Source organism: Spea bombifrons, chromosome 6 (genome assembly GCF_027358695.1).
Source record: "Spea bombifrons isolate aSpeBom1 chromosome 6, aSpeBom1.2.pri, whole genome shotgun sequence".
NCBI classification, from domain to species: Eukaryota; Metazoa; Chordata; class Amphibia; order Anura; family Pelobatidae; genus Spea; species Spea bombifrons.
Genome location: NC_071092.1, coordinates 48,629,057 through 48,655,298, shown reverse-complemented (window position 1 = coordinate 48,655,298; position 26,242 = coordinate 48,629,057). Strand labels below are relative to the sequence as shown.

General features: G+C 43.0%; 1 protein-coding gene across 5 annotated transcripts in view; it reads left to right on the top strand.

The window, feature by feature from the left end:
* SLC44A5 (solute carrier family 44 member 5) overlaps positions 1 to 26,006 on the top strand; it is a 39,948-nt gene extending 13,942 nt beyond the window's left edge. For 2 of the 5 annotated variants that reach the window (XM_053469705.1, XM_053469703.1), the window contains exons 3-23: positions 7,378 to 7,451; positions 8,622 to 8,706; positions 8,820 to 8,904; positions 9,747 to 9,872; positions 10,369 to 10,429; positions 10,991 to 11,114; positions 11,584 to 11,616; positions 12,556 to 12,639; positions 13,033 to 13,145; positions 13,606 to 13,737; positions 14,203 to 14,302; positions 14,733 to 14,825; positions 15,011 to 15,098; positions 16,305 to 16,567; positions 16,684 to 16,778; positions 17,263 to 17,366; positions 17,460 to 17,533; positions 19,093 to 19,163; positions 19,473 to 19,561; positions 20,556 to 20,640; positions 23,127 to 23,600. In XM_053469705.1, coding sequence (XP_053325680.1) covers positions 7,378 to 7,451; positions 8,622 to 8,706; positions 8,820 to 8,904; positions 9,747 to 9,872; positions 10,369 to 10,429; positions 10,991 to 11,114; positions 11,584 to 11,616; positions 12,556 to 12,639; positions 13,033 to 13,145; positions 13,606 to 13,737; positions 14,203 to 14,302; positions 14,733 to 14,825; positions 15,011 to 15,098; positions 16,305 to 16,567; positions 16,684 to 16,778; positions 17,263 to 17,366; positions 17,460 to 17,533; positions 19,093 to 19,163; positions 19,473 to 19,561; positions 20,556 to 20,640; positions 23,127 to 23,239 — 2,092 coding nt within the window. In that variant the 3' untranslated portion in view covers positions 23,240 to 23,600. Of the gene's footprint in view, positions 1 to 7,377; positions 7,452 to 8,621; positions 8,707 to 8,819; positions 8,905 to 9,746; positions 9,873 to 10,368; positions 10,430 to 10,990; positions 11,115 to 11,583; positions 11,617 to 12,555; positions 12,640 to 13,032; positions 13,146 to 13,605; positions 13,738 to 14,202; positions 14,303 to 14,732; positions 14,826 to 15,010; positions 15,099 to 16,304; positions 16,568 to 16,683; positions 16,779 to 17,262; positions 17,367 to 17,459; positions 17,534 to 19,092; positions 19,164 to 19,472; positions 19,562 to 20,555; positions 20,641 to 23,126; positions 23,601 to 25,438 lie in introns of those variants that run through there. The other 3 variants (XM_053469704.1, XM_053469707.1, XM_053469706.1) reach the window with 3 other exon arrangements.
* The last annotated feature ends 236 nt before the right edge of the window (positions 26,007 to 26,242 follow it).

Sequence of the window (26,242 nt, the reverse complement as noted above, 5' to 3'; positions counted from 1 at the left end):
GGATCTGACAGATGCCTCCGATAAACAAAGAAGAATTCAAAAAATGCATTGATTTCCACGTTTTTATTTTTTTGGTCTGTAACCCCCTCATTTTAAAATTCCCTGTGAAAAGCGATCCACAAGATCCAGTAGATCGATGGACGTTATACCAACGCAGCATTCCATAAAATGTACACGCTGTCCATAATGACGTTATATCTGATCCCCAATCTACTAGACAAACCCCCAACTCCTTATCATACTGCCTGTGGGGAACAATAGAATGGCTCAGTCTTATGTACACAGTCGGACTCTCTGACTAATGAAAGTCTATGGAGGAATGGACTTCATTAGCATTAGTAATTAGGTTATATTACTGTATACAGCGCTGGGGGGGTTATATTACTGTATACAGCGCTGGGGGTTATATTACTGTATACAGCGCTGGGGGGGGTTATATTACTGTATACAGCGCTGGGGGGTTATATTACTGTATACAGCGCTGGGGGTTATATTACTGTATACAGCGCTGGGGGGTTATATTACTGTATACAGTGCTGGGGGTTATATTACTGTATACAGCACTGGGGGGTTATATTACTGTATACAGCGCTGGGGGTTATATTACTGTATACAGCGCTGGGGGTTATTACTGTATACAGCGCTGGGGGGTTATATTACTGTATACAGCGCTGGGGGGTTATATTACTGTATACAGCGCTGGGGGTTATATTACTGTATACAGCGCTGGGGGGTTATATTACTGTATACAGCGCTGGGGGTTATATTACTGTATACAGTGCTGGGGGTTATATTACTGTATACAGCGCTGGGGGGGTTATATTACTGTATACAGCGCTGGGGTTATATTACTGTATACAGCGCTGGGGGGTTATATTACTGTATACAGTGCTGGGGGTTATATTACTGTATACAGCGCTGGGGGTTATATTACTGTATACAGCGCTGGGGGTTATATTACTGTATACAGCGCTGGTGGTTATTACTGTATACAGCGCTGGGGGGTTATATTACTGTATACAGCGCTGGGGGGTTATATTACTGTATACAGCGCTGGGGGTTATATTACTGTATACAGCGCTGGGGGGTTATATTACTGTATACAGCGCTGGGGGTTATATTACTGTATACAGCGCTGGGGGTTATATTACTGTATACAGCGCTGGGGGGCAGTAGCGTACCTAGCGGGGGGCGGGGGGGGCGGTCCGCACCGTGTGCCGCTCATCAGGGGGGTGCCAACTTGCCGGCACCCGGCACCCCTCCAGAGACGGACAGTAATGTCCGCCGCTGGAGGAGCAGGCTCGCAAGAGAGCGGTATCGGAGGTCTTTAACAGACCTCCGGCTCCCTTGAGTGATTTTAAGCCGGTTCCCTTGAACCGGCTTAAAATCACTCAAGGGAGCCGGAGGTCTGTTAAAGACCTCCGATTCTGCTCCCTTGCGATCCGCGCGGCAACTGCTGCTGTGCAGAGGGCACTGTGGGCGCGGCTTCAGTGCCGCCGGGATCTGACAACAAACCCCGGCGGCACTGAAGCCGCGCCCACAGTGCCCTCTGACCCGGAAGAAGACAGAAGAAGAGGAGCGAAGAGGAAGACTGCTGTAAAAAGAAAAGACTGCTGTAAGAAGAAAAGAGGTAGAAAAGAAGGTAGGAAATCATTCATTAAGACTGAGTGACAGTGACAGTGAGTGGATTGGTATATGTGTGGAATGTGTGGATTGGTATGTGTGGAATCTGTGGATTGGTATGTGTGGAATCTGTGGATTGGTATATATGTGTGGATTGGTATATGTGTGGAATGTGTGGATTGGTATATGTGTGGAATGTGTGGATTGGTATGTGTGGAATCTGTGGATTGGTATGTGTGGAATCTGTGGATTGGTATATATGTGTGGATTGGTATATGTGTGGAATGTGTGGATTGGTATATGTGTGGAATGTGTGGATTGGTATGTGTGGAATCTGTGGATTGGTATATATGTGTGGATTGGTATATGTGTGGATTGGTATATGTGTGGAATGTGTGGATTGGTATATGTGTGGAATCTGTGGATTGGTATATATGTGTGGATTGGTATATGTGTGGATTGGTATATGTGTGGAATCTGTGGATTGGTATGTGTGGAATCTGTGGATTGGTATGTGTGGAATCTGTGGATTGGTAAGTGTTGATTGGTAAATGTGTGAGAGTGATGGGTGTTATGCTGTACCATTTCCAATGTCTTTTTCATTATAATTATGCTCTAAAGTACATCATAACTCCCATCACTCTATGCTGTTCCATACAGTGGCAGAGCTGGGAGGCAGAGGCCTTGCACCCCCACCGCAGGGTGCTGGTCAGGTTCTATGTGGGCAATGTGGACGCTGGCTTTGGGGTGTGCAATCTGTGATCTATGCCTGTAATTTAGGGTGTTTTATCTATAACTTTAATGCTGAGTTTTTATGTGAATTCCAATTGATCAATACCTGCAAAGCTGGGTTTGTGTGTTAATGTGTTGGTCTGTATCTGCTATGCTATGTTTCTATACATTATTTATGTTTACCAGCAAATACAGGATTTGTATGTCTTATTCAGTTGATCAATACCTGGGGTGCTGTTTCCATGTGTTGTTTATTTGATCTATACCTTCAGTGCTGAGTGATTTCCAGTTGATCTATACCTGCAATGCTGGGTTTGTGTGTTCTGTTGATTTATACCTGCAATGCTATGTTTCCATACATTATTTATGTATACCTGTAAATACAGGATATTTATGTCTTATTCAGTTGCACGTGTTGTTTATTTGATCTATACCTGAACTACAGGGAGTAATTAAAAGAGAGTTGTGGTTTAGTGACGTAGGGGACAAATGGACTTTGGGGATGATTACGGGGAGAGGACCTCCCAATGTCACGGTGCAGTCAGAAGAAGGGAAGGCTGTACTGACTCTCACAGTCTTCCCCTGATCTGCAGTTGAGGGCAGTACAACATAATCCCTATCACTATACATCGATCTAGACATTTACAATAATGCAGCATAACCCCTACCACTATATACTAAGCCAGACACTGAAGTGGTAGGCCTACACCACATCAATGGCTTTGTATATAGTGATATGGGTTATGCTGCATTATTGTAAATGTCAGGCTCAATGTATAGTGATATGGATTACGCTGCCCCACCGTCAATGTGTGCTCAGTATAAAGTGATAGGTGTTATCCTGTATCGCCGGCAATGTGGGCCTCAGTATATAATAACAGTTATGTTGTACCACCGTCAGCGCGTGCCTCAGTATATAATGGAAACAGCTATGTTGTACTACTGTCAGCGCGTGTCTCAGTATATAATGATAGCAGTTGTGCTGCACAACTGTCAATGTCTGCCTCAGTGTATAATGATAGTTATGTTGTACTACTATAAGTGTCTAGCTCAGTATATAAAGATAGCGGTTATGCTGTACCACCATCAATATCTGGCTCAGTTATAGTGATAGGTGTTATGCTGTTCCACTGTAGTATCTGGCTCAGTGTATAGTGATAGGAGTTATGCTGTTTCACTGTAATGTTTGCCTCAATATATAATGAAATTACTTAAGCTGCACCACCGTCACTGCCTGGCTCAGTATATAGTGATAGGTGTCATGCTATACCACAGTCAGTGTCTGGTTCATATGGTGTATATATAATCATGAGTCGACATGGCAACACCACTATATATGCAAATGCTTAAATGAAAAGAGAACAATGTTATGGTGACTCCTGATTATAATATCAGATTTTTTTTTAGTTTATAGTGTCTTTAGCTGCTTAGCCAGTACTTAATTTGTAATGTTTGTCACTCATTTGTTAGGTCTTCTTAGAAACTTGTTGTGTTTGTTGTTTTTTGGGGGGGGGGTTATTAAAGAAAGCACTATTATATGTTCAGTAAATGTTATTTAAACATATTTATTTTACTTATAAGTTATTAATTTATTTTTTCAGATTTCTTGTTGTTTACAGTTGACATACAGTTTACAAATTGGTGCAATAAATATTCTTGCCAACATAATTTTGTAGATGTCTTTACATTTGGGGGGGGTGCCACTTACAGGATCCGCCCCGGGTGCCAAATACTCTAGGTACGCCCCTGCTGGGGGGTTATATTACTGTATACAGCGCTGGGGTTATATTACTGTATACAGCGCTGGGGGGTTATATTACTGTATACAGTGCTGGGGGGTTATATTACTGTATACAGCGCTGGGGGGTTATATTACTGTATACAGCGCTGGGGGGGTTATATTACTGTATACAGCGCTGGCATTCATTGGTTTAATTTTGTAATTTAATTTCTTTATATTGTGTGTTTTGGGCAATTTTCTTTTTTTATTTCTAATATTAGAATCTTATGACTCTCTTGCATCTGTTCATGGTTTATGCTCATAAATATAAATGTTTACTTATAATGTATATTTATGGTATTTATGTTATAATAAAACTAATTAATGGTTCTTTTTACGGCCGCTTGATATATTACCAAAGAAAATCAAATATTTATTAAGACATTCGGGGAATTAGCTGTTTTGGGACGATCCTTTGATTTTTTTTTTTTAATTAGACGTCAAACTCCACTAATCAAAAATAGGATGTTTTTACAGTAAGATGAATCTTGCATTTTATGCATTTTTGTGAAACTTCAATTTAAAGCAAATTTCGGTCCTGAAATTTGAATTTATTTAGTGAATTTATTTTATTTCGGTGAGCGAGGAGCTGAACGGTCGGAGTGCGTTCTGTCGCCTTGTGATATAAATCTTATGGGTTTTTGGCGAGTTGCGGGTGATTTCAGTAAAATTTCATTCTGACGGTTCTGATTAATATTTAATATCTCCGGATATTACGCTTCTGGGACGCGATTCGTTTTTTTTCTCGCCTGAGGCTGAATGAAGGAAATAAAACTGAAAATCTGAGACGCTGACGAAAAAAATTCTCCTGTACGGTTATTATTGATTTATTCTATAGCGCCAGCATATTCCGTAGCGCTGTACAAAGAATAAACAGGACATAACAAGTGGATCACATATGTATCTGGATTATATGCAGTAATATAACCCCCAGCGCTGTATACAGTAATATAACCCCCAGCGCTGTATACAGTAATATAACCCCCAGCGCTGTATACAGTAATAACCCCCAGCACTGTATACAGTAATATAACCCCCAGCGCTGTTTACAGTAATATAACCCCCAGCGCTGTATACAGTAATATAACCCCCAGCGCTGTATACAGTAATAACCCCCAGCACTGTATACAGTAATATAACCCCCAGCGCTGTATACAGTAATATAACCCCCAGCGCTGTATACAGTAATATAACCCCCAGCGCTGTATACAGTAATATAACCCCCAGCGCTGTATACAGTAATAACCCCCCCGGCGCTGTATACAGTAATATAACCCCCAGCGCTGTATACAGTAATATAACCCCCCCCGGCGCTGTATACAGTAATATAACCCCCAGTGCTGTATACAGTAATATAACCCCCAGCGCTGTATACAGTAATATAACCCCCAGCGCTGTATACAGTAATAACCCCCAGCACTGTATACAGTAATATAACCCCCAGCGCTGTATACAGTAATATAACCCCCCCGGCGCTGTATACAGTAATATAACCCCCAGCGCTGTATACAGTATTATAACCCCCCAGCGCTGTATACAGTAATATAACCCCCAGCGCTGTATACAGTAATATAACCCCCAGCGCTGTATACAGTAATATAACCCCCCAGCACTGTATACAGTAATATAACCCCCCAGCGCTGTATACAGTAATATAACCCCCAGCGCTGTATACAGTAATATAACCCCCAGCGCTGTATACAGTAATATAACTCCCCAGCACTGTATACAGTAATATAACCCCCAGCGCTGTATACAGTAATATAACCCCCCTGCACTGTATACAGTAATATAATTCCCAGCGCTGTATAGAGTAATATAACCCCCCAGCGCTGTATACAGTAATATAACCCCCCCAGCACTGTATACAGTAATAACCCCCAGCGCTGTATACAGTAATATACCCCCCAGCACTATATACAGTAATATAACCCCCAGCGCTGTATACAGTAATATAACCCCCAGCGCTGTATACAGTAATATAACCCCCAGCGCTGTATACAGTAATATAACCCCCAGCGCTGTATACAGTAATATAACCCCCCAGCGCTGTATACAGTAATATAACCCCCAGCGCTGTATACAGTAATATAACCCCCAGCGCTGTATACAGTAATATAACCCCCAGCGCTGTATACAGTAATATAACCCCAGTGCTGTATACAGTAATATAACCCCCCAGCGCTGTATACAGTAATATAACCCCCAGCGCTGTATACAGTAATATAACCCCCACCGCTGTATACAGTAATATAACCCCCCAGCGCTGTATACAGTAATATAACCCCAGCACTGTATACAGTAATAACCCCCAGCGCTGTATACAGTAATATAACCCCCAGCACTGTATACAGTAATATAACCCCCAGCGCTGTATACAGTAATATAACCCCCAGCGCTGTATACAGTAATATAACCCCCAGCGCTGTATACAGTAATATAACCCCCAGCGCTGTATACAGTAATATAACCCCCCAGCGCTGTATACAGTAATATAACCCCCAGCACTGTATACAGTAATATAACCCCCCAGCGCTGTATACAGTAATAACCCCAGCACTGTATACAGTAATATAACCCCCCAGCGCTGTATACAGTAATATAACCCCCAGCGCTGTATACAGTAATAACCCCAGCACTGTATACAGTAATATAACCCCCCAGCGCTGTATACAGTAATATAACCCCCCAGCGCTGTATACAATAATATAACCCCCAGCGCTGTATACAGTAATTTTGGTTGGTGACAAAAACCTGGTTTTATCTCATTTTGTCCCAAAAAAAAACCTTTATCTGCAGATCTGGAGCCGCCGGTGCTGTCAGTCATGTGATATTTTGGGTATTTTTCCCGGCTCAAACACCGCTCTGAGCTGATGCTTTATGGCGATGCTAATGAAGTCCGTTCCTCCATAGACTTTCATTAGTCAGAGAGTCCGGCTCGGTGATTAAGACTGAGCCATTCTATCCCCCCCCACAGGCAGTATGATAAGGAGTCGGGGGTTTAGTAGATCGGGGGTCATATAACAGAGCGAGAATCATACAAACGGCTGATATGCAGCTGCCTGAAAACTTTATATTATGGGGCAAAAAACTACAACTGGGGTAAAAAAGAAAACAGAGCGATATTTCTGAAAACAAATTTTTTATCTTATGCTAGAAATAAAAAACTGTCTGAATTTCCCTTTTAATGCCATATTTGTGTCCCGTGTACGCTGTTATCCCTCCCCGTGTTCCTTTTCTAGGCGCTGTACAGACGTCCTTTGCTGCATTATTTTTGCGCTGGTGGTCCTGGGGTACATCGCGTTAGGAATTGTAGGTAAGCGGATTTTTTTTTCTGTAAAACGTTTAATATTTGGGTTCCTGCTGACCTCGTGTCGATTCTGAGCCTCTAAATAACTTAAAATCGAGTTGGTTGACGGATCCAACGAGACGATCGACCAACGGCAACAACGTTCCGGAAACTTCGATAAACGTAATGCAGCTTCCCAGAAGGAAAAGCTAATTTGCCCTTTTTCCCCCCGCTGCTTAAAATGCATATTTTTACATATTTTTATAGATTTTTTGCGGCTTCTTATGTGATTAATTAGAGAATTTGGAATGTTTCGGCATTAAGTCGTTCTGCTGGCTGATTACTGATCATTAACTATTCCGACGGGCCGGGCCGGACGGCTCTTATCTGCCATCAATTTCTATGTCTTTACATGAAATTTAATAACCAAGAATTTAAGGGAAAAAAAGAAAATTTCACCAGATTGGATTATAAAATGTAGGTAATTATAAGACATTTTCCCTCCTGTCCTGTATGTCAGAGGGTACAGTAGTGAGTATATTGTTGGCAGTAAAAGGAAGTAGTTTAGAATATTAAAGGGATTTAACAAAGGATTGGAGGCAAATGTATCTAAAACTGAGAGGTTGGTAGATAAGTGGAACAGCCTCCCGGTGGAAGTGGTAGAGGGTAATACAGTGAGGGTATTAAACATGCGTGGGATAGACATACGGCTCTTGAATCTAAGACGAAACCAACGGCTGATTAAGGTTTGAGTCTTTACAGCAGGAGAAACGGGCGACTAGACGGGGGCCGCCGGGGGCCGATCTGCCGGCAGAGTCTGGGTTTTTATGTTTTTTGAGTTATATTAACACGAGCTGCTCAGTAATATGTGAATATTATATGAAAACATGGCCGATGTGGTCTCCCTGCTTCCCCCTGATTAATCCCTCCCCGTGGCGAGTATTCCGGGTTCTTCTGTATAAAGGAAGTCGTCGGGCCGGCAGTGACTGCAAAACGCGTCGGGGATTAGAAATGACTAAACGTTGTTTGTTGCATCTGTGTTAGCGGTCAGCCTCCCGGCTCACAGCCCGTATCAGCAAAGGGTTAACAGGACAATTAACAAAAAAACCCCGAACACACATGCAGTCGGCCCCCAACGCATTCCACGTTTCCCCCGTGTATCTGTGTATTGTGTCACGCGTGTTCTGCACTTTGCAGCATGGATTCACGGGGACCCGCGCAAAATCATCTACCCGACAGACAGCTACGGGCAGTTCTGTGGCCAAAAAGGGACGCCCAACGAGTAAGGAAATCAAATAATAATTAATCATAAATCAATGAAATCTATAAATATAATAATAATTAAATAAATATCAGGGTTCGTTCACCGCGTCACCCGCTGGTTTTTCTGTTTAGGAACAAAACATTCCTGATGTATTTTAACATCCTGCGCTGTGCGAGCCCCGCCGTCCTCATCAACCTGATCTGCCCAACCACGCAGGTGAGAACCTTTCCAAAGAAGAGATGTGACCCAGCCCTGTATAATGTATAGATAAATCAGTGACCGGCCCCTGTATAATGTATAGATAAATCAGTGACCGGCCCCTGTATAATGTATAGATAAATCAGTGACCGGCCCCTGTATAATGTATAGATAAATCAGTGACCGGCCCCTGTATAATGTATAGATAATTCAATGACCGGCCCCCTGTATAATGTATAGATAAATCAGTGACCGGCCCCCTGTATAATGTATAGATAAATCAGTGACCGGCCCCTGTATAATGTATAGATAAATCAGTGACCGGCCCCTGTATAATGTATAGATAAATCAGTGACCGGCACCTGTATAATGTATAGATAATTCAATGACCGGCCCCCTGTATAATGTATAGATAAATCAGTGACCGGCCCCCTGTATAATGTATGGATAAATCAGTGACCGGCCCCTGTATAATGTATAGATAAATCAGTGACCGGCACCTGTATAATGTATAGATAAATCAGTGACCGGCACCTGTATAATGTATAGATAATTCAATGACCGGCCCCCTGTATAATGTATAGATAAATCAGTGAGATGGCCTGCGTGTTGGCAGCGTGTTGGCAGCTTGTTGTAACGGTGTTGGTAGCGTGTTGGCAGTGTGTTGGTAGGTAAGCATGTTGTATCGGTGTTGGTAGCGTGTTGGCAGCGTGTTGGCAGTGTGTTGGTAGTGTGTTGGCAGTGTGTTGGTAGGTAAGCATGTTGTATCGGTGTTGGCAGCGTGTTGTATCGGTGTTGGCAGCGTGTTGTATCGGTGTTGGCAGTGTGTTGGTAGGTAAGCGTGTTTGCGTGTCTTGCAGCTCTGCGTGTCGAAGTGCCCGGATAGATTTGCCTCCTACCTGGACGCGCAGAGTAACCGATATAACGGCAGCTACTGGAATTACTACAGAGAGTTCTGCAAACCCGGCTTTAACAGCCCGCGGAAGGTGAGCGCGACGCCGACAACCCATGCACACGCGTGACGGCAGGAGGTGTACTCGGCGCTCTGCGTGTGCTGGAGGTACAGATATCCTCATAATCGGGGCATTAGGTTTGCAAACAGGGGTCCTTGGCCGAAGAGCTGACAACAAAACCAAAACTTCTTTAACCTTTATTAGTCTTTGAAGGAGCGCGACTGCCCCCTGGTGGCGAGGAGGGAGAGGCGCGTTGAGAGCCGCTAGGTCGCTCTCCTTCCTCCGTGCGCAGATAGTACAAATTATCAGACATTGGTGTTAAGTGGAACAGCCTCCCAGCAGAGGTGGTAGATGGTAATACAGTGAGGGGATTAAGCATGCGCGGGATAGACATACGGCTCCTGAATCTAAGACGAGACCAGCGACTGATTTAGTGGATAGGGACGGATATTTCCGCGACGCAGTATTAGTACCGTGACCGTGGCGCGCTGCGTGTTGCGGACGTTTCACGTGACGGCTGTTATCTCAGTCTATTGCAGAAGTCCTCAGGGATGAAGATTGTCCGTCTGTCATAATTCCAAGCAGGCCGTGTAAGTACTACTTTTATAAAACAAAACAAAAAAAAAATGTTCGGAGGGAAAACGTTGGCTTTAACCTGAAGATGTGAGATTTTCAGCTAAAGGGTTAATGGATGCCTCTGACCCCCGGAATTCCGGCACTCTCTGCTGTTATTGGTTGTCGTTGCCACCAACATACCCGGGAACTTCCTAAATGAGCGGCCCCTGAAAATTAACCCTTTCATGGTGAAGATTCTATGCGGCCACTTGCCTAATTCTCTAATACCGGTCGTCATGGTAACCTTGACTTATTTAAATATATACCGGCCTTCAAGCAGGGATATCATCTATAACATACGATCACAGCAGGGTAGTGACCCCGAGAATCTGCCCCTTCACCCCCGATCCCTTCTATACGTACAGAGTCCGTCCAAACCACAAACCAGCGACCCCCGTAAACCGCTACAAGTGGGGTAATAATGTCAAGCGATGAAAGTACCTTACTATAATAAATATATATTTTTGGAAATAATTGCATATATAGGTGAATATATACGCTATATAGTCAAGTGATGGTTTTTCCTCCCCGGCTAGTTCTGCAGAGGTGCTTCCCCGATTTTTCCACTAGAAATGGAATCCTGACCGTCGCGAACCGGACCGTGTTTAAAGATGGCGTCGGGCAAATGAGAAACGTGACGGACCTGCGAGAGGCGGCCAAGTAAGGAGTTATTTGGTGCTCGGCTTATATTATTAGAATACTAATTATTATTATTATTACATTTTATTATTTATTACATTTTATTATTATCTTATTTTTTACATTTATTATTATTTATCTTTTATTTTTTTACATTTTATTATTATTACATTTTATTATTTTTTATTATTTTTTACATTTATTATTATTTATTATCTTTAATTTTTTTACATTTTATTATTATAATTATTATTATGATTATTATCTTTATTATTTTATTTATATAGCGCCAACAATTCCCGCAGCGCTTCTTACAGTCCCTACATTGAAAGGGTCTGAAAGAACTAGAGCTGACCGTCTAAGACGAGCCGATACATTCAGTAGAGAGTCCTCGGCTCGCAGGCTTACAATCTATATAAGGACCGGCAGCTTCTGGGCTTTTATTACTTTGTGGTTTCGTTTCCATGACAACGTTTATTTTGTTTTTTAGCCATGTAACTGCCATTCAACATGGAGCTAAAAGGTTAAAAGCAAGTGTTTTGCATTATTGTACGATTACTTGTGCTGGAACAGAGCAATCGCCATAGAAACATCCCTGGCAACGCTCCAGGTTTTGCCTAGAGACTTGGGGTAAAGCGCATTGAGGCACGCCCACTCCACTCCCGCCCCACTCCCGTCCCAATACCACCTACTTCCCCTCTTAAAAGGGGAGGGCTCCGGGTAGCTGGATGGAACGCACTGATCTGATTGGTGCTATGTAGAACTTTGGCTTTTTTCAGGGCTTTGTCCTGGCATGTGGCCCTGACCCCACCTACCTGCTACACCCCGTCACAGGTCTGTGCCCACCTTTTGGGGGGATAAGTAACCCTCCCGTTCCACCTCGCTGGGGGGAGATGTTGCCGTGTTCCAGAGCTGCGCATGTCCTGACCGCATGCGAAAGGCGCGATAATCGTACAATTTGTATGAAGTGTTTGCTTTTCACAGAATAATAACCGGCAGACAGCGCTCTGCAAAGGAACGTAACCCCCCGCTGCGCTGCAGCTTCCGCGCACGATCCGCGATTCCTGCCCCGGTGCAAAAAAAAATATTAAACTTTGCATCGTTAACTCATTATTTTCCTTAATTGTTTTAAATGATGGTAAGAATTTTTTTAATTTCATAGAATTTTCCGGATCCTCTACGATTTAGGAGGTTTTTAAAAAAACTTTGCTCCAAAAATATTTGGAATGCGCTGATTGGGTTCCTCTGACCCCGTTAACCCTTCGCTTATAAAATCTTATTTTTTTTCTTATGGAATTCGGCGTGTCCGGCCCCCGCTGTCCGCCAGCATGTGGCGTCGTACTAATGCGGTATTAACCCTTTCCAAAACCACCCTCGCTCGCAGCCGGCCAGTCGCCGCTGGTGAGGGTGTTTTTTTTTTCATCGCTTTAAAACAGCTTCTTTTTTTTTCTTTCACCCCAAGTGGCATCAACAGCGTGATGGACGCGAGATCGGTGGGGATGAGGATTTTCGAGGACTACGCAAGTTCCTGGCCCTGGATCCTGATGTAAGAGAATCCATTTCCCAGCTTATGGAAGGAAGTTTTACTTTACTGAGAGGGTGGTAGATAAGTGGAACAGCCTCCCGGCAGAAGTGGTAGAGGGTAATACAGTGAGGGTATTAAACATGCATGGGATAGACATACGGCTCCTGAATCTAAGACGAGACCAACGACTGATTAATTATAATCAGGAGAAACGGGGGACTAGACGGGGGCCGGATGGGGCCGATCTGCCGGCGGGTTCTATTTATGTGAAAAGCAGGGAGAGCCCGGCTTATATTCATGGTTTGCAGCTCGTTGCGAGTCTCTGACCTGAAGAGACTCTTTAAGCTGCTTTAACCAAATCACAAACGACAACTAATGGATTTCCCCGCCGCGCTCCTCGCTCCTCCCCCGCAGAGCGCTGTTTATCGCGATGCTCGTCAGTCTGCTATTCCTCGTGCTCCTGAGGTTCACGGCCGGAGTGTTTTTCTGGATCTTTATCGTCGGCGTCATCGGAGTTGTCGGATACGGTGAGTTATTCCGCTTTAGCTGCCTGTCGGTGGTCCTTGAAAGTAAGACCCTGGGAACCTGCAGAGTTCTCGGCTATTAAAGTGACATTTTACCCCCCCCATGCATTTAAAAGGGGGGGTACCATGAAAACGTACAGGGTCCGCAGAGCTGTCCCGTTCATTAGCGCGCATGTGATGGGTGGGCGTCTGAAGCGATGTATCGGAGAACAGAAATATTTACCATTCTTCCTAAAAGTTACAATAATGATTGTTTTGGTTTTAACCCCTCGCTTTCTAATAAACCTCCCTGCGCAGGGAAACATTGGGGGCAATAATAATAATAATAATAATGATAATAATAATAAGACCAAACGGAATGTTTCTAGAGGGGAATTATTACAAAGCGGGGTAAATCTGGGATGGGGGAGGGGGTTTCTGGAACCTCCAGGTTGTGATCCGGGGTCTCGTCTTCCGTCCGCAGGGATCTGGCACTGTTTCTGGGAATACGACAGTCTGAGGGGAGTCCCCGGGGCGGATTTAACCATTTATGACATCGGGCTGCAGACGGACTTCAGGGTCTACCTACAGCTGCGGCAGACGTGGCTGGCGTTCAGTAAGTGTTTCCTGTTAAAGAGCGGCCAGTTTGGGGCAAAATATTAATATGTTTTATGTGTTATTAACCCCTTCAGTGCACAGGGTTGCACAGTATATTAAGGGTTAATACAGAGTCTATACTATTTATTTATACTATTTTTTTTAGCTGTTGTACAAATTAGCGCTGTGTAAAGTAGCAGAGATGCCACCAGCCGCTGACAGTACACAGCTCTGTGCTGATAGGGCGGTAGATAAGTGGAGCAGCCTCGCAGCAGAGGTGGTAGAGGGTAGTATAGTGAGGGTATTAAACATGCATGGGATAGACATACGGCTCCTGAATCTAAGACGAGGCCAACGACTGATTAAGGTTTGAGTCGTTACAGCAGGAGAAACGGGCAGACTAGACGGGGGCCGGCTGGGGCCGATGTGCCGTGACACGTATGTGGCTGCGTGTTATGTGTTTGTTATCATGTTTCCTCCGCAGTGATCATTCTCTGTATCGTGGAAGTTGTTATCGTTCTGATGCTGATTTTCCTGAGGAACAGGATCCGGATTGCGATCGCTCTGCTGGAGGAGGGGAGCAGGTACCGCGGCGCTCGCTTACGATCCGGGGGCCGGGGCTGGACGCAGTTTGACTTTTTAATAAATGCGACGCCGGCCAGGAATTCTCCTCTCGGTAAAATTGTTGAGATCCAATCAGTCTATAAGGGGCAGAAAAACTAAAGCCTGGCAATGACTGCGTGTGATGGGAGTTATAGTCCCGGATTTGCTCTCTATATTATATATTATATATAATCTCCTCCTGTCTCTTGGGTCGGGTGGCGGATTCTGCAGCTTTACTGCCCTTCCTGTGCGGAATATAAAATCCTTTTGCTCCGATGTCCTTCAGAAAATTCTCCGGGGCCGCCCCTGCCGCTTGGTGGATGAAGGGGCCCCCGAGGGCTCTCGGTTAGCCGGTGTAGTTTATGGTTGACGCGGTTATTAAGTAACGGAGAGTCTGCTGCTTTATTCCAGGGCTATCGGATTCGTTATGTCCTCCCTGTTCTACCCAATCATCACGTTCCTCCTGATCGCCGTCTGTATCTCCTATTGGGCCGTCACCGCCGTGTATCCTTTTAACAGACGCCATTCGCGTTACCTTTTGAGACCTCTGAAGTCTCTTCTTTAGGTGCAATATCATCATTTATTATAAATAAACCAATTCCTGAAACTCCATGTGCTGTCATTGCGCCCAAACATTAACCCCCTCTGTGCCAGGAACAACAATTTTTCTCCATAACTCACGTTATTAGTTTTATGGCGACCTCCGGGGAAGCCGTCTACAAAGTGATGTCAAATAGAACGCTCTGCAAATACGCTGGCGACACCTGCATCCCTGAGGTGAGTTTATTACAGGGGAATATCTGCCCAGAGGAATCGGCGGAGGGGGGAGGAAGGGCAATTATATTTTAAGGGAAAATCAGACTATTTAACTCTTTCTTTTTTCTTGTATACAGTAATATATAACCCCCAGCGCTGTATACAGTAATATAACCCCCCCAGCGCTGTATACAGTAATATAACCCCCCAGCGCTGTATACAGTAATATAACCCCCATCGCTGTATACAGTAATATAACCCCCAGCGCTGTATTCAGTAATATAACCCCCAGCGCTGTATACAGTAATATAACCCCCAGCGCTGTATACAGTAATATAACCCCCCAGCGCTGTATACAGTAATATAACCCCCTGCGCTGTATACAGTAATATAACCCCCCCAGCCCTGTATACAGTAATATAACCCCCAGCGCTGTATACAGTAATATAACCCCAGCACTGTATACAGTAATATAACCCCCAGCGCTGTATACAGTAATATAACCCCCAGCGCTGTATACAGTAATATAACCCCCCAGCGCTGTATACAGTAATATAACCCCCCAGCGCTGTATACAGTAATATAACCCCCAGCGCTGTATACAGTAATATAACCCCCAGCGCTGTATACAGTAATATAACCCCCAGCGCTGTATACAGTAATATAACCCCCAGCGCTGTATACAGTAATATAACCCCCAGCGCTGTATACAGTAATATAACCCCCAGCGCTGTATACAATAATATAACCCCCCAGCACTGTATACAGTAATATAACCCCCAGCGCTGTATACAGTAATATAACCCCCAGCGCTGTATACAGTAATATAACCCCCAGCGCTGTATACAGTAATATAACCCCCAGCGCTGTATACAGTAATATAACCCCCAGCGCTGTATACAATAATATAACCCCCCAGCACTGTATACAGTAATATAACCCCCAGCGCTGTATACAATAATATAACCCCCCAGTGCTGTATACAGTAATATAGCCCCCAGCGCTGTATACAGTAATATAACCCCCCAGCGCTGTATACAGTAATTTTTTTTAAAAACGTCCTTTAACCCTTCACAAACGGAGTGGAAGTTGTATTTGTAAGAAACTGTTAACCCCTTCAGTGACGTAGTTTCTGCTCACTATGGGAGTGATAAAGGGATTTGTAAGTTTATTCGGCCCGTCCTGTTTTTGGATGTTTAATATTTTTTACTCTTTGCCGTTTCCCAGACTTTTAACGCGACGAACGTGACGAGGCTGTGTCCCGGCTCGCAGTGCACCTTCGCGTTCTACGGCGGCGAGAGCTTCTACCATCGCTACATCCTGATCTTCCAGCTCTGCAACGTCTTCGTCTTCTTGTGGCTGGTGAACTTCTCCATAGCCCTGGGTCAGGTGACGCTGGCCGGCGCCTTCGCCTCGTACTACTGGGCGTTCCGGAAGCCGGCAGACATCCCCGCCTGCCCCGTCTTCGCCTCCTTCGGCCGAGCGATAAGGTGTGGAACGTGGAGGAGCCGCACCTGCGCGGAACGTGGGATTGGGCTGCCCCCCCCCGGCCCCCTCGCTGCGATACTTTGTAACAATAACTTCCCTGTCGTTTGTTTCCCGTCAGATTCCACACCGGCTCGCTGGCCCTGGGGTCCCTCATCCTCGCCATCGTCCAGTTCATCCGAATAATATTAGAATATCTGGATCATAAACTCAAAGGTAACTCAAACCCAATAACCCAGAACCCTCCGGCAGATCGGCCCCCAGCGGCCCCCGTCTACTCGCCCGTTTCTCCTGCTGTGACGACTCAAACCTTAATCAGTCGTTGGTCTCGTCTTAGATTCAGGAGCCGTATGTCTATCCCATGCATGTTTAATCCCCTCACTGTATTACCCTCTACCACTTCTACTGGGAGGCCGTTCCACTTATCCACCACCCACTCAGTAAAGTAAAACTTCCATCTCATCCTCTGACCCGCTAGTGTTAGATTCTGGTCCTCACATTTCTACATATTTTAATCATCATCAGCTGAAACAGGTCGCCCATTTAACGATAATACCTCTGCCCAGAGGCGACTCTCCTGGTGCAGATTCACTCCTTTAATGTCTCCCTTCACTCGTTATCTCTACACGACAGCCTGTAAACGCTTGGTAATCCCCCCCCCCCCGTATATTTATCGTCTGTATCGTTGGTGTCTCGGCAGCCGCTCAGAACGCCTTCGCCCGATTCCTCCTCTGTTGTCTGAAATGCTGCTTCTGGTGTTTGGAGAAATTCATAAAATTTATGAACAGAAACGCTTACATCATGGTGGGTACCCGGCGCCGCTGCCCTGCGCTGGTATAAGCGGCTGTATTTCTATAAGGGCCGTGTTAACTCTTCCCTCGCCCCGTTATCTTTCAGATTGCAATTTATGGGAAAAACTTCTGCACTTCAGCCAGGGATGCGTTTTTTTTACTGATGCGGAACGTGATCCGGTGAGTCCGACCTCGGAAAACATAATGCAAAAAAATGTGAAAGCAACAAAATTCTGCTGATTTTAAGAAAATTAAATGACATTTTTACAATTTCAATCCCAGCACTGTATACAGTAATATAACCCCCCAGCGCTGTATACAGTAATATAACCCCCCAGCGCTGTATACAGTAATATAACCCCCAGCGCTGTATACAGTAATATAACCCCCCAGCGCTGTATATAATAATATACCTCCCAGCGCTGTATACAGTAATATAACCCCCAGCGCTGTATACAGTAATATAACCCCCAGCGCTGTATACAGTAATATAACCCCCAGCGCTGTATACAGTAATATAACCCCAGCACTGTATACAGTAATATAACCCCCAGCGCTGTATACAGTAATATAACCCCCCAGCGCTGTATACAGTAATATAACCCCCAGCGCTGTATACAGTAATATAACCCCCAGCACTGTATACAGTAATATAACCCCCAGCACTGTATACAGTAATATAACCCCCAGCGCTGTATACAGTAATATAACCCCCAGCACTGTATACAGTAATATAACCCCCAGCGCTGTATACAGTAATATAACTCCCAGCGCTGTATACAGTAATATAACCCCCAGCACTGTATACAGTAATATAACCCCCCAGCGCTGTATACAGTAATATAACCCCCAGCACTGTATACAGTAATATAACCCCCAGCGCTGTATACAGTAATATAACCCCCAGCGCTGTATACAGTAATATAACCCCCCAGCACTGTATACAGTAATATAACCCCCCAGCGCTGTATACAGTAATATAACCCCCCAGCGCTGTATACAGTAATATAACCCCCCAGCGCTGTATACAGTAATATAACCCCCAGCGCTGTATACAGTAATATAACCCCCAGAGCTGTATACAGTAATATAACCCCCAGAGCTGTATACAGTAATATAACCCCACACTGAGCTGATGCTTTATGGCGATGCTAATGAAGTCCGTTCCTCCATAGACTTTCATTATTCAGAGAGTCCGGCTGGGTGATTAAGACTGAGCCATTCTATTGCTCCCACAGGCAGTATGATAAGGGGTCGGGGGTTTAGTAGATCGGGGATCAGATAACAGAGCGAGAATCATACAAACGGCTGATATGCGGCTGCCTGAAAACGTTATATTATGGGGCAAAAACTACATCTGGAATAAAATGAAAACAAAGCATGATTTTTGAAACCTTATTTTTCTTCTGATACGAGGAATAATAAATGGTGGGTATTATAATTCTCCGCCATCCTGCCCTCCCCTCGGTGACAGTCTTGGTGATTTAGGGGCTTTCGTTAATACAAATGCTGAGAAAGTAATAACCGATTCTTAAATATCCTGAAATGATTCATAATGTAGAATTCCTTGCTGTAATCTTTGGAACTGGCACTGAATGGGTTAATCAGCTGATGGTCCGAGTGGTCCTTTCTAGATTTTAAGGAAATCGTTAATTGATAAAATCCTGTGCTCGTCAGTTCCTTATAAATCGCGTTTAATTGCTGCTTTATCGGTGATTTGATTCGTTTTATTATTTCAGGGTCGCCGTTTTGGACAAAGTAACCGATTTCTTACTGTTTTTGGGTAAAGTTATGGTTGCCGGATCTGTCGGTGAGGAACTTTTACTTTTTTCCTTAGGGAATAAATTAATGTTGCACTGAATTTTTTTTTTAAATTGTATAATTCTGATTGGAAGAGAAGTAGTTTACATCCTTAACCCTTTACTTCCTAAACGTAATTGTCCGATAATTAAATGATATAAATCAGGTCTGCGTCACGCCGGAGAGTGGATCGTATTTTACCATCTCTGTGCCCGGCTTATTTAATTAATGCCACATTTACTCATTTTCATTCTGACATTCCATGCCGCCCCGCCTGGCACGCGTGTTCACGCTAACCCCCCACATATTGCTTCCGCAGGGGTCTTGGCTTTTTTTTTCTTCACAAGAAAAATCCCCGGGCTCAGAGAGGAGACCCCGAATCTGAATTATTACTGGGTCCCTCTGCTGGTAAGATCCTTGATTCATTATTATTATTATTATTCTGTATTATTGGTGGGGGGGGGCATTTAAGGGCAAATATCTCGGACAGGAATATTCCGGAGAGGCTGATCCAACTGGAACGTGGATATCCGGGAACCTTAGGCCACGCTTTGTATTTGGAAAAAAAAATCTAAGCAGGCTCGGTAAGGTTTTTATTTGTAAGCCCCCCATTTTTGTGATATATTTTGGGCCGGGGAAAGTTTATTCCACTATATGGTAGTTCCAGTGTCTCCCACAAGGTGGCGCCGGAGCGCAGCGCACGCCGTCTGATCCCAAATATCCACCTGACCTAATATGCAAATTAGCTCATTAGAATAAAATTTACCCTGCAAGAAATACATTTTAACCCTCCAGCTGCAGGAAAGCCAGCATACATTTTCTAGGGTTAATGCCACCGTTGTGTGTGTGTGTGTGTATATATATATAGATCCTGTATATACTATGTATGTGTATATTTATACTGTATATACTATATATATTGATCCTGTATATACTATGTATATTTATACTGTATATACTATATATGTGTATATTAATACTGTATATACTATATATGTGTATATTTATACTGTATATAATATATATGTGTATATTTATACTGTATATACTATATATGTGTATATTTATACTGTATATACTATATATGTGTATATTAATACTGTATATACTATATATATGTGTATATTTATACTGTATATACTATATATATGTGTATATTTATACTGTATATACTATATATGTGTATTAATACTGTATATACTATGTATATTTATACTGTATATACTATATATGTGTATTAATACTGTATATACTATGTATGTGTATATTTATACTGTATATACTATATATATATATTATTACTGTATATACTATGTATATTTATACTGTATAAACTATATATGTGTATATTTATACTGTATATACTATATATATTAATGTAAACCTTTTCTGTTCTCCATAGACTGTGATCATCGGATCGTACCTTATTGCGCATGGATTCTTCAGCGTTTACGCCATGTGTGTTGACACCCTTTTCCTGTGTTTTTGTAAGTATATGTTTTTGGATTTTGCATGCGGGTTTAGCGCGTTGCTCTGGGGGTTTATTTCCAGTTATTTTTTTACATTTTACACCAAATGTTGCTGGGTTTGAGTGCACCAAAAATAACCAAATATCACCAAAACCATCTCCTAAAAAAAGCATGGATTTTTCTGCATGAATAACCCCCGGTTTACTATATCTGTTTTTGTATTTATCAAGTAATATAGAAGACGGGCACGGTACAAATTTATAACGACTAAAGGATTGATATCACATTTAATTTTATTAACACAACTAATTAAAACGATATTTTATATAATAAAAAGGATCAAACTTTAAAAATGAACACTTAAAAAAAAAAGTATTACGTAGCTTTATTTATATTATTAAAAAAATGATCAAGTAATATAGAAGACGGGCGTAGTACAAAAATATATAATTAATTTATGGATATTACTGTGTATTGGTTAGATATCCGAGAACAAGGTTTATGCCCAAAATACGTAAATCTCTTCGTTCCCCGAAATTATATATATTCAGTTTTCAAATTAGTAGATTGAATCGATAACATATTGATACTAAAATTATACGTTTCTGCAAAAAGAGTTTTCCGTGTTTTATCCCCATTTTTTGTGCCTCGCCCGGTATCTTCAAATTTGTTTCAAAAAGTTTAATTGCCGGCAATTAGGATTTAATGATGCGTGGATGAAAAATGAGGCTTTAAATGGGTATCCAAGTCACTTTTCTCGTTAAAAACGTTTAGTTTGTGCTACGGACTTCACACAGTCCCTAAAATATAGATTTTTAGTCTGAATTAACCCTTAATTGATCCAAGCAATTTTTAAGCAAAGTCCGACGTGGACACGATGAAGACCAACTAAGACCCGCCATAGATACTGGACTTTAGTGGGATATACAGGGTTAACCTGTTTTAACTCTTTATTGTTTCGACAGCCCATTCCACAGTGACTTGTAAGGGTTAATCACATGTAAGACAGACTGACATACATGACGGACGGACGCCTCCTCTGTATGATCAGGAGGATTCCTGCTCACCCCTCTTTGGGCTGCTGCACCGGCCGGGATATTCGGAGTTAAATTACCCACCCGTAACATTTTTTCTTTTTCAATAAAGATTTATTTATTTATTTATTTTTTTCATGGAAAATATGCATTTTTCAGTTTTTTCCCCATACACAGAATGGAAAAACAAAACTAAAAACTCCAGGATGTCGTTATTTCCCAGAAAATAATTTAAAGCTGCTGCTCCGCTTGTTCAGCTGAACGTCCCAAACCCGTAGCAGAATTTTTTTTTTTGATCTTGTAAAAAAAAATTGCCTCATTCATCATTTTTGCTGGGAATGTTCAAGGGTCACATGACGCAAAAAAAAAAAAACCGCGCTGATTGGACTTTTCTGTTGTTTTTTTATCTGATTAAATGTTCAAGGAAAATAATAAAATGACAGATCTGCTGAGAGCGCAATTAATGCGCCGTCTGAGCGGATCGGCAGCTTTAATGCGGTAACCGCGGCGACGCTCTGCGCTCTTCTGCTTTCGCAGTAATGGCCGCTCCGTCTCTCTGCGCTTCTTCCTGGTTTCAAACTGTCTTCTCGTAGCTTCTGGATCCGTTAACGTCTCGCTGTTGGGATTTGATCGTAATAATTAAGCCAACAGGGGATGCCTGCGCAAGGGGTTAACCCTTTTACTGCCAGAGGGGCAAGCACTGAAACAGTTAACTTTATTGTTACCACCTGTAACCTTAATTATTAAAAAATAAATAAATAAAAAAAGCTTTTAAAGCAGAAATATGGCCACCCAGGTGTGACGCCAGTGCCCCCCCCCGTCACGGAGCAGTCGCAGAACCCCCCTTTATGTGTATATAATGGGAGCAGCCGGGGTAACTTCCTGTTCTCAGGATTATCTCTCCCCGGTTGAAAAGTTAGTGATTGCTGCTGATTGGTTGAGGCAGCCTTTGTAAGGGAGGGGAGGGAATTTCAGGACAGGAAGTTGAGTAGTTAATGCCGGCTCTGCCACCGGCTGCCACCGACCTCAGCTTCCGTGATGTGAAATTTAACTATAAATCCCCTGAACCATTTCACTGATTCCCAAACAAAATAAACAACAAAAAAGAAAATAAAACGCAATGCTGACCGCCGTACCCGGGAGCCCTGAGTCTCCGGGTCACGTGTGCTCGGTCTCTGGAGCATTATTTAGCCACGCCCACTCCCCGCCCTGTTCCCCTCCTACTCCATGCAGATTTATGTGTAGCTCCTGTACTCAGCGAGCTCCGCCCATCGCCATGCTAGCCATGCCCACAAATGCAGCGCACCCTGAAATTAGCCCCCCCCGTTTATTGGCGTCTCGTATATATTTTTCGGGCTCGCGTTAATTAAGCGGCCAGCTCTGAATCTAACGCTGATTTCTCTTTTCTCTCTCTCTTCTCTTCTTGGCTCCAACGCTCTGTCGCTTCCTCCGGCGCAACCCACCAATCAGGCGAAGATCTGGAACGGAATAACGGATCCACCTCCAAGCCTTACTACATGTCGCCCAACCTGCACAGGATTCTGGGGAAAAAAGAGCAAAAAAAAAAGAAAGCAAAACGCTAATTTATTGCACTCGCTTCCTTTAACAAAAATGCACCTTTTTTAACCCAATAACTGACCTGTCAGAGGGTACCTGAGGGCTCCACAGACCTTTTTCTTTTTTTTGCACCAGAAAGCGGTCGAGCGAGGACCACCCGGGCGCGGCGTCCCCCAAACCGGGAGCCGTCCGGTCGCCGTTACGTTTTTAGTGCCTACGAACAGGAGAATTTTCCTATAAAACCGCTTTTTTTAGGGTTTTCATATTTTTATAAGTCCAATTTCCATACAACGGGAACACGGGAGCGTCATTTTTTTAAAATAGCAACTTTCTTTTCGTAGAGAAAAAAACAAATACTTGATATAAACGGTCATTTTATAGAATTCGCCATAAATTGTTTTCATTTGGGAAACAGACTTTATCTGAACGTCTGGTGCTCGGTAATATTTGCACTTCACAGAAAAACCTTTTAAAACTGTGATTTTTATTTATTGAAAAAAAAAAAGAATCGTTGAATACGTCGATTTTTGGCGGCCATTTTGAAACAGCAGGTGTAAGAAGGTTTCTGATACAAAATGGAGGATGTGAGCGCCGTTACCCACAGGCTGCTAACACAGTGTGTGTCGTCTCGGCAACGTCAAAACTAAAAATTGGTGTTTATTCTCACAATATTAACAAATTTTTTCCTGAAAAATGTATAATATTCAAGCAGTTTTTGCTAATTTTTTTGGTATATAAATTAAATTGTTTTACGGATAGATTTCTTCGACTGGCCTTTTGCTCCAATCTTTTTTTTATTTTTATTTTACATGCGGATACGGAGCTGCCAGCGTAATGTGAGGAATAATTAAATTTTTCTCTAATAATTTAACAAAAACAGAAGGATTTCTAAAAAAAAAAATGAAATTTAATTTTTTTTTTACGTTTCAACTGACACAGCTACGGTATCGTAACCGGAAGTCCATGAATGTTGCACTGATTAAATTTACTGTTTGTCTGATAATAATGTGTGAAAATTAATTAAGATATTTTTTTGGGGGGGGGGGAAACCCTTCCGAGTTGATATATAACGGGGGAGGGGGAGCAGAGGGGGAGAGCCTCAACCAACGCGTTTCACCGTCAGACGTTAGCCAGCAGCTCTGATGTCATTGTATTTAGTCATTTGTCACTTGCTTTTTTTTGTGATTATTTTGTTAAAAAAATATATAAAAAAGCGGGGGGCTAAAAAAATTCTGAAAAAACCTAATCTTAAGAAAACTATAAAATTTAGGTGGTGATTTATAACGCGTTTGAATTTGGCGGACGTGCTGACGGGCAGCGGGACTGCTGAATGTTAGAAATCCCCCCCCCCCGTTATTGTCCAGTAAGATGACATTTTTGTAAAGTTTCTATCCGGAACGTTCATCTCTGTCACATTTTTATCCGGAACGTTCATCTCTGTCTCATTTCTATCCGGAACGTTCATCTCTGTCGCATTTCTATCCGGAACGTTCATCTCTGTCGCATTTCTATCCGGAACGTTCATCTCTGTCCCATTTCTATCCGGAAGGTTCCTCTCTGTCGCATTTCTATCCGGAACGTTCATCTCTGTCGCATTTCTATCCGGAACGTTCATCTCTGTCCCATTTCTATCCGGAAGGTTCCTCTCTGTCGCATTTCTATCCGGAACGTTCATCTCTTTCGCATTTCCATCCGGAAGGTTCTTCTCTGTCGCATTTTATCCGGAACGTTCTTCTCTGTCGCATTTCTATCCGGAACGTTCTTCTCTGTCGCATTTCTATCCGGAACGTTCATCTCTGTCGCATTTTATCCAGAACGTTCTTCTCTGTCGCATTTCTATCCGGAACGTTCATCTCTGTCGCATTTCTATCCGGAACGTTCATCTCTGTCGCATTTCTATCCAGAACGTTCTTCTCTGCCGCATTTCTATCCGGAACGTTCATCTCTGTTGCATTTCTATCCAGAACGTTCTTCTCTGCTGCATTTCTATCCGGAACGTTCTTCTCTGTGGCATTCTATCCCTTTAATTTAAGCCTTTTGTAGGTAGTCTCTCTATTGAGCGGAGACCCAGCAGAGATGGTAAGATTTCACTTTGTTTGCATAGAACGTGTTTTCCGCGTTCTGCTTCCGTGTTCCGGAAGGCGACGCCGCAGTCGGAGCAGGAAAGGCTCTTGGCGGTTTTTCGGTTGACGCGTTTATTGACCGCGTGACGTTTCTGCTCCTAGTGGAAGATGTAGAGAGGAACGACGGCTCGGCGGAGAAACCCTTCTACATGAACAAAACGCTGATGAAGATCTTGAAGAAGCAGAATGTTCCAGCGCGAGCGCGTTAACCCAGAAATGGCAGGAATCTCCCGTTGCCGCGCCGACGGAAACCAAACGACCGTTGTATTTATTACATGTACAGACTTTATACCAAAGGCTTATAGGCAGCGCGGGATCCCTGGTGGCTGCGCTCAGAAACGGGACGCATGTATTTAAAAATTACAAAAATTAACTAAAAAAAAAAGTTTTTGGGTTGGCAACGTAAGAGTTACAATTCTTGTACACATTTTTAATCTAAGAATTTTTAATTTTTTTGGTGTAGTTTATTTAAAATAAAAATAAGAGGAAACTTTCTCTGCAGGAATTAAGGGCGTTATTGGGGGATTCGGAGGCCATCCGGGGAATAGCGAGAAGCCCCCGATTTAAACATTTCTGTGAACATTACGGGCCGGGTAGCTTTTTATTAGGTAGAAAACATTCACCGACGCTACTGTTAAAGATGTAAAAAAAAATTAAAAAAAAAAATGTATATTTTGGGTCAGTTCAGCTATTTTGTAAATTAAGGGGAGAAAACTTTGCATGCAGGAGGGGTTATTCTCAGCAAATATCGCAAATCCGCAGCAACAGGTTTAAAATGTCACAAATTCGCATCAAAACTTCCATACATTTCCACTTTTTTGGGGAAATTTGGGTTATTTCATTTTAAAAGTGAAAAGCTGGTGAAGACGCTTTATGGCCAATAACTGCAATTTTCTTAAAAAATTA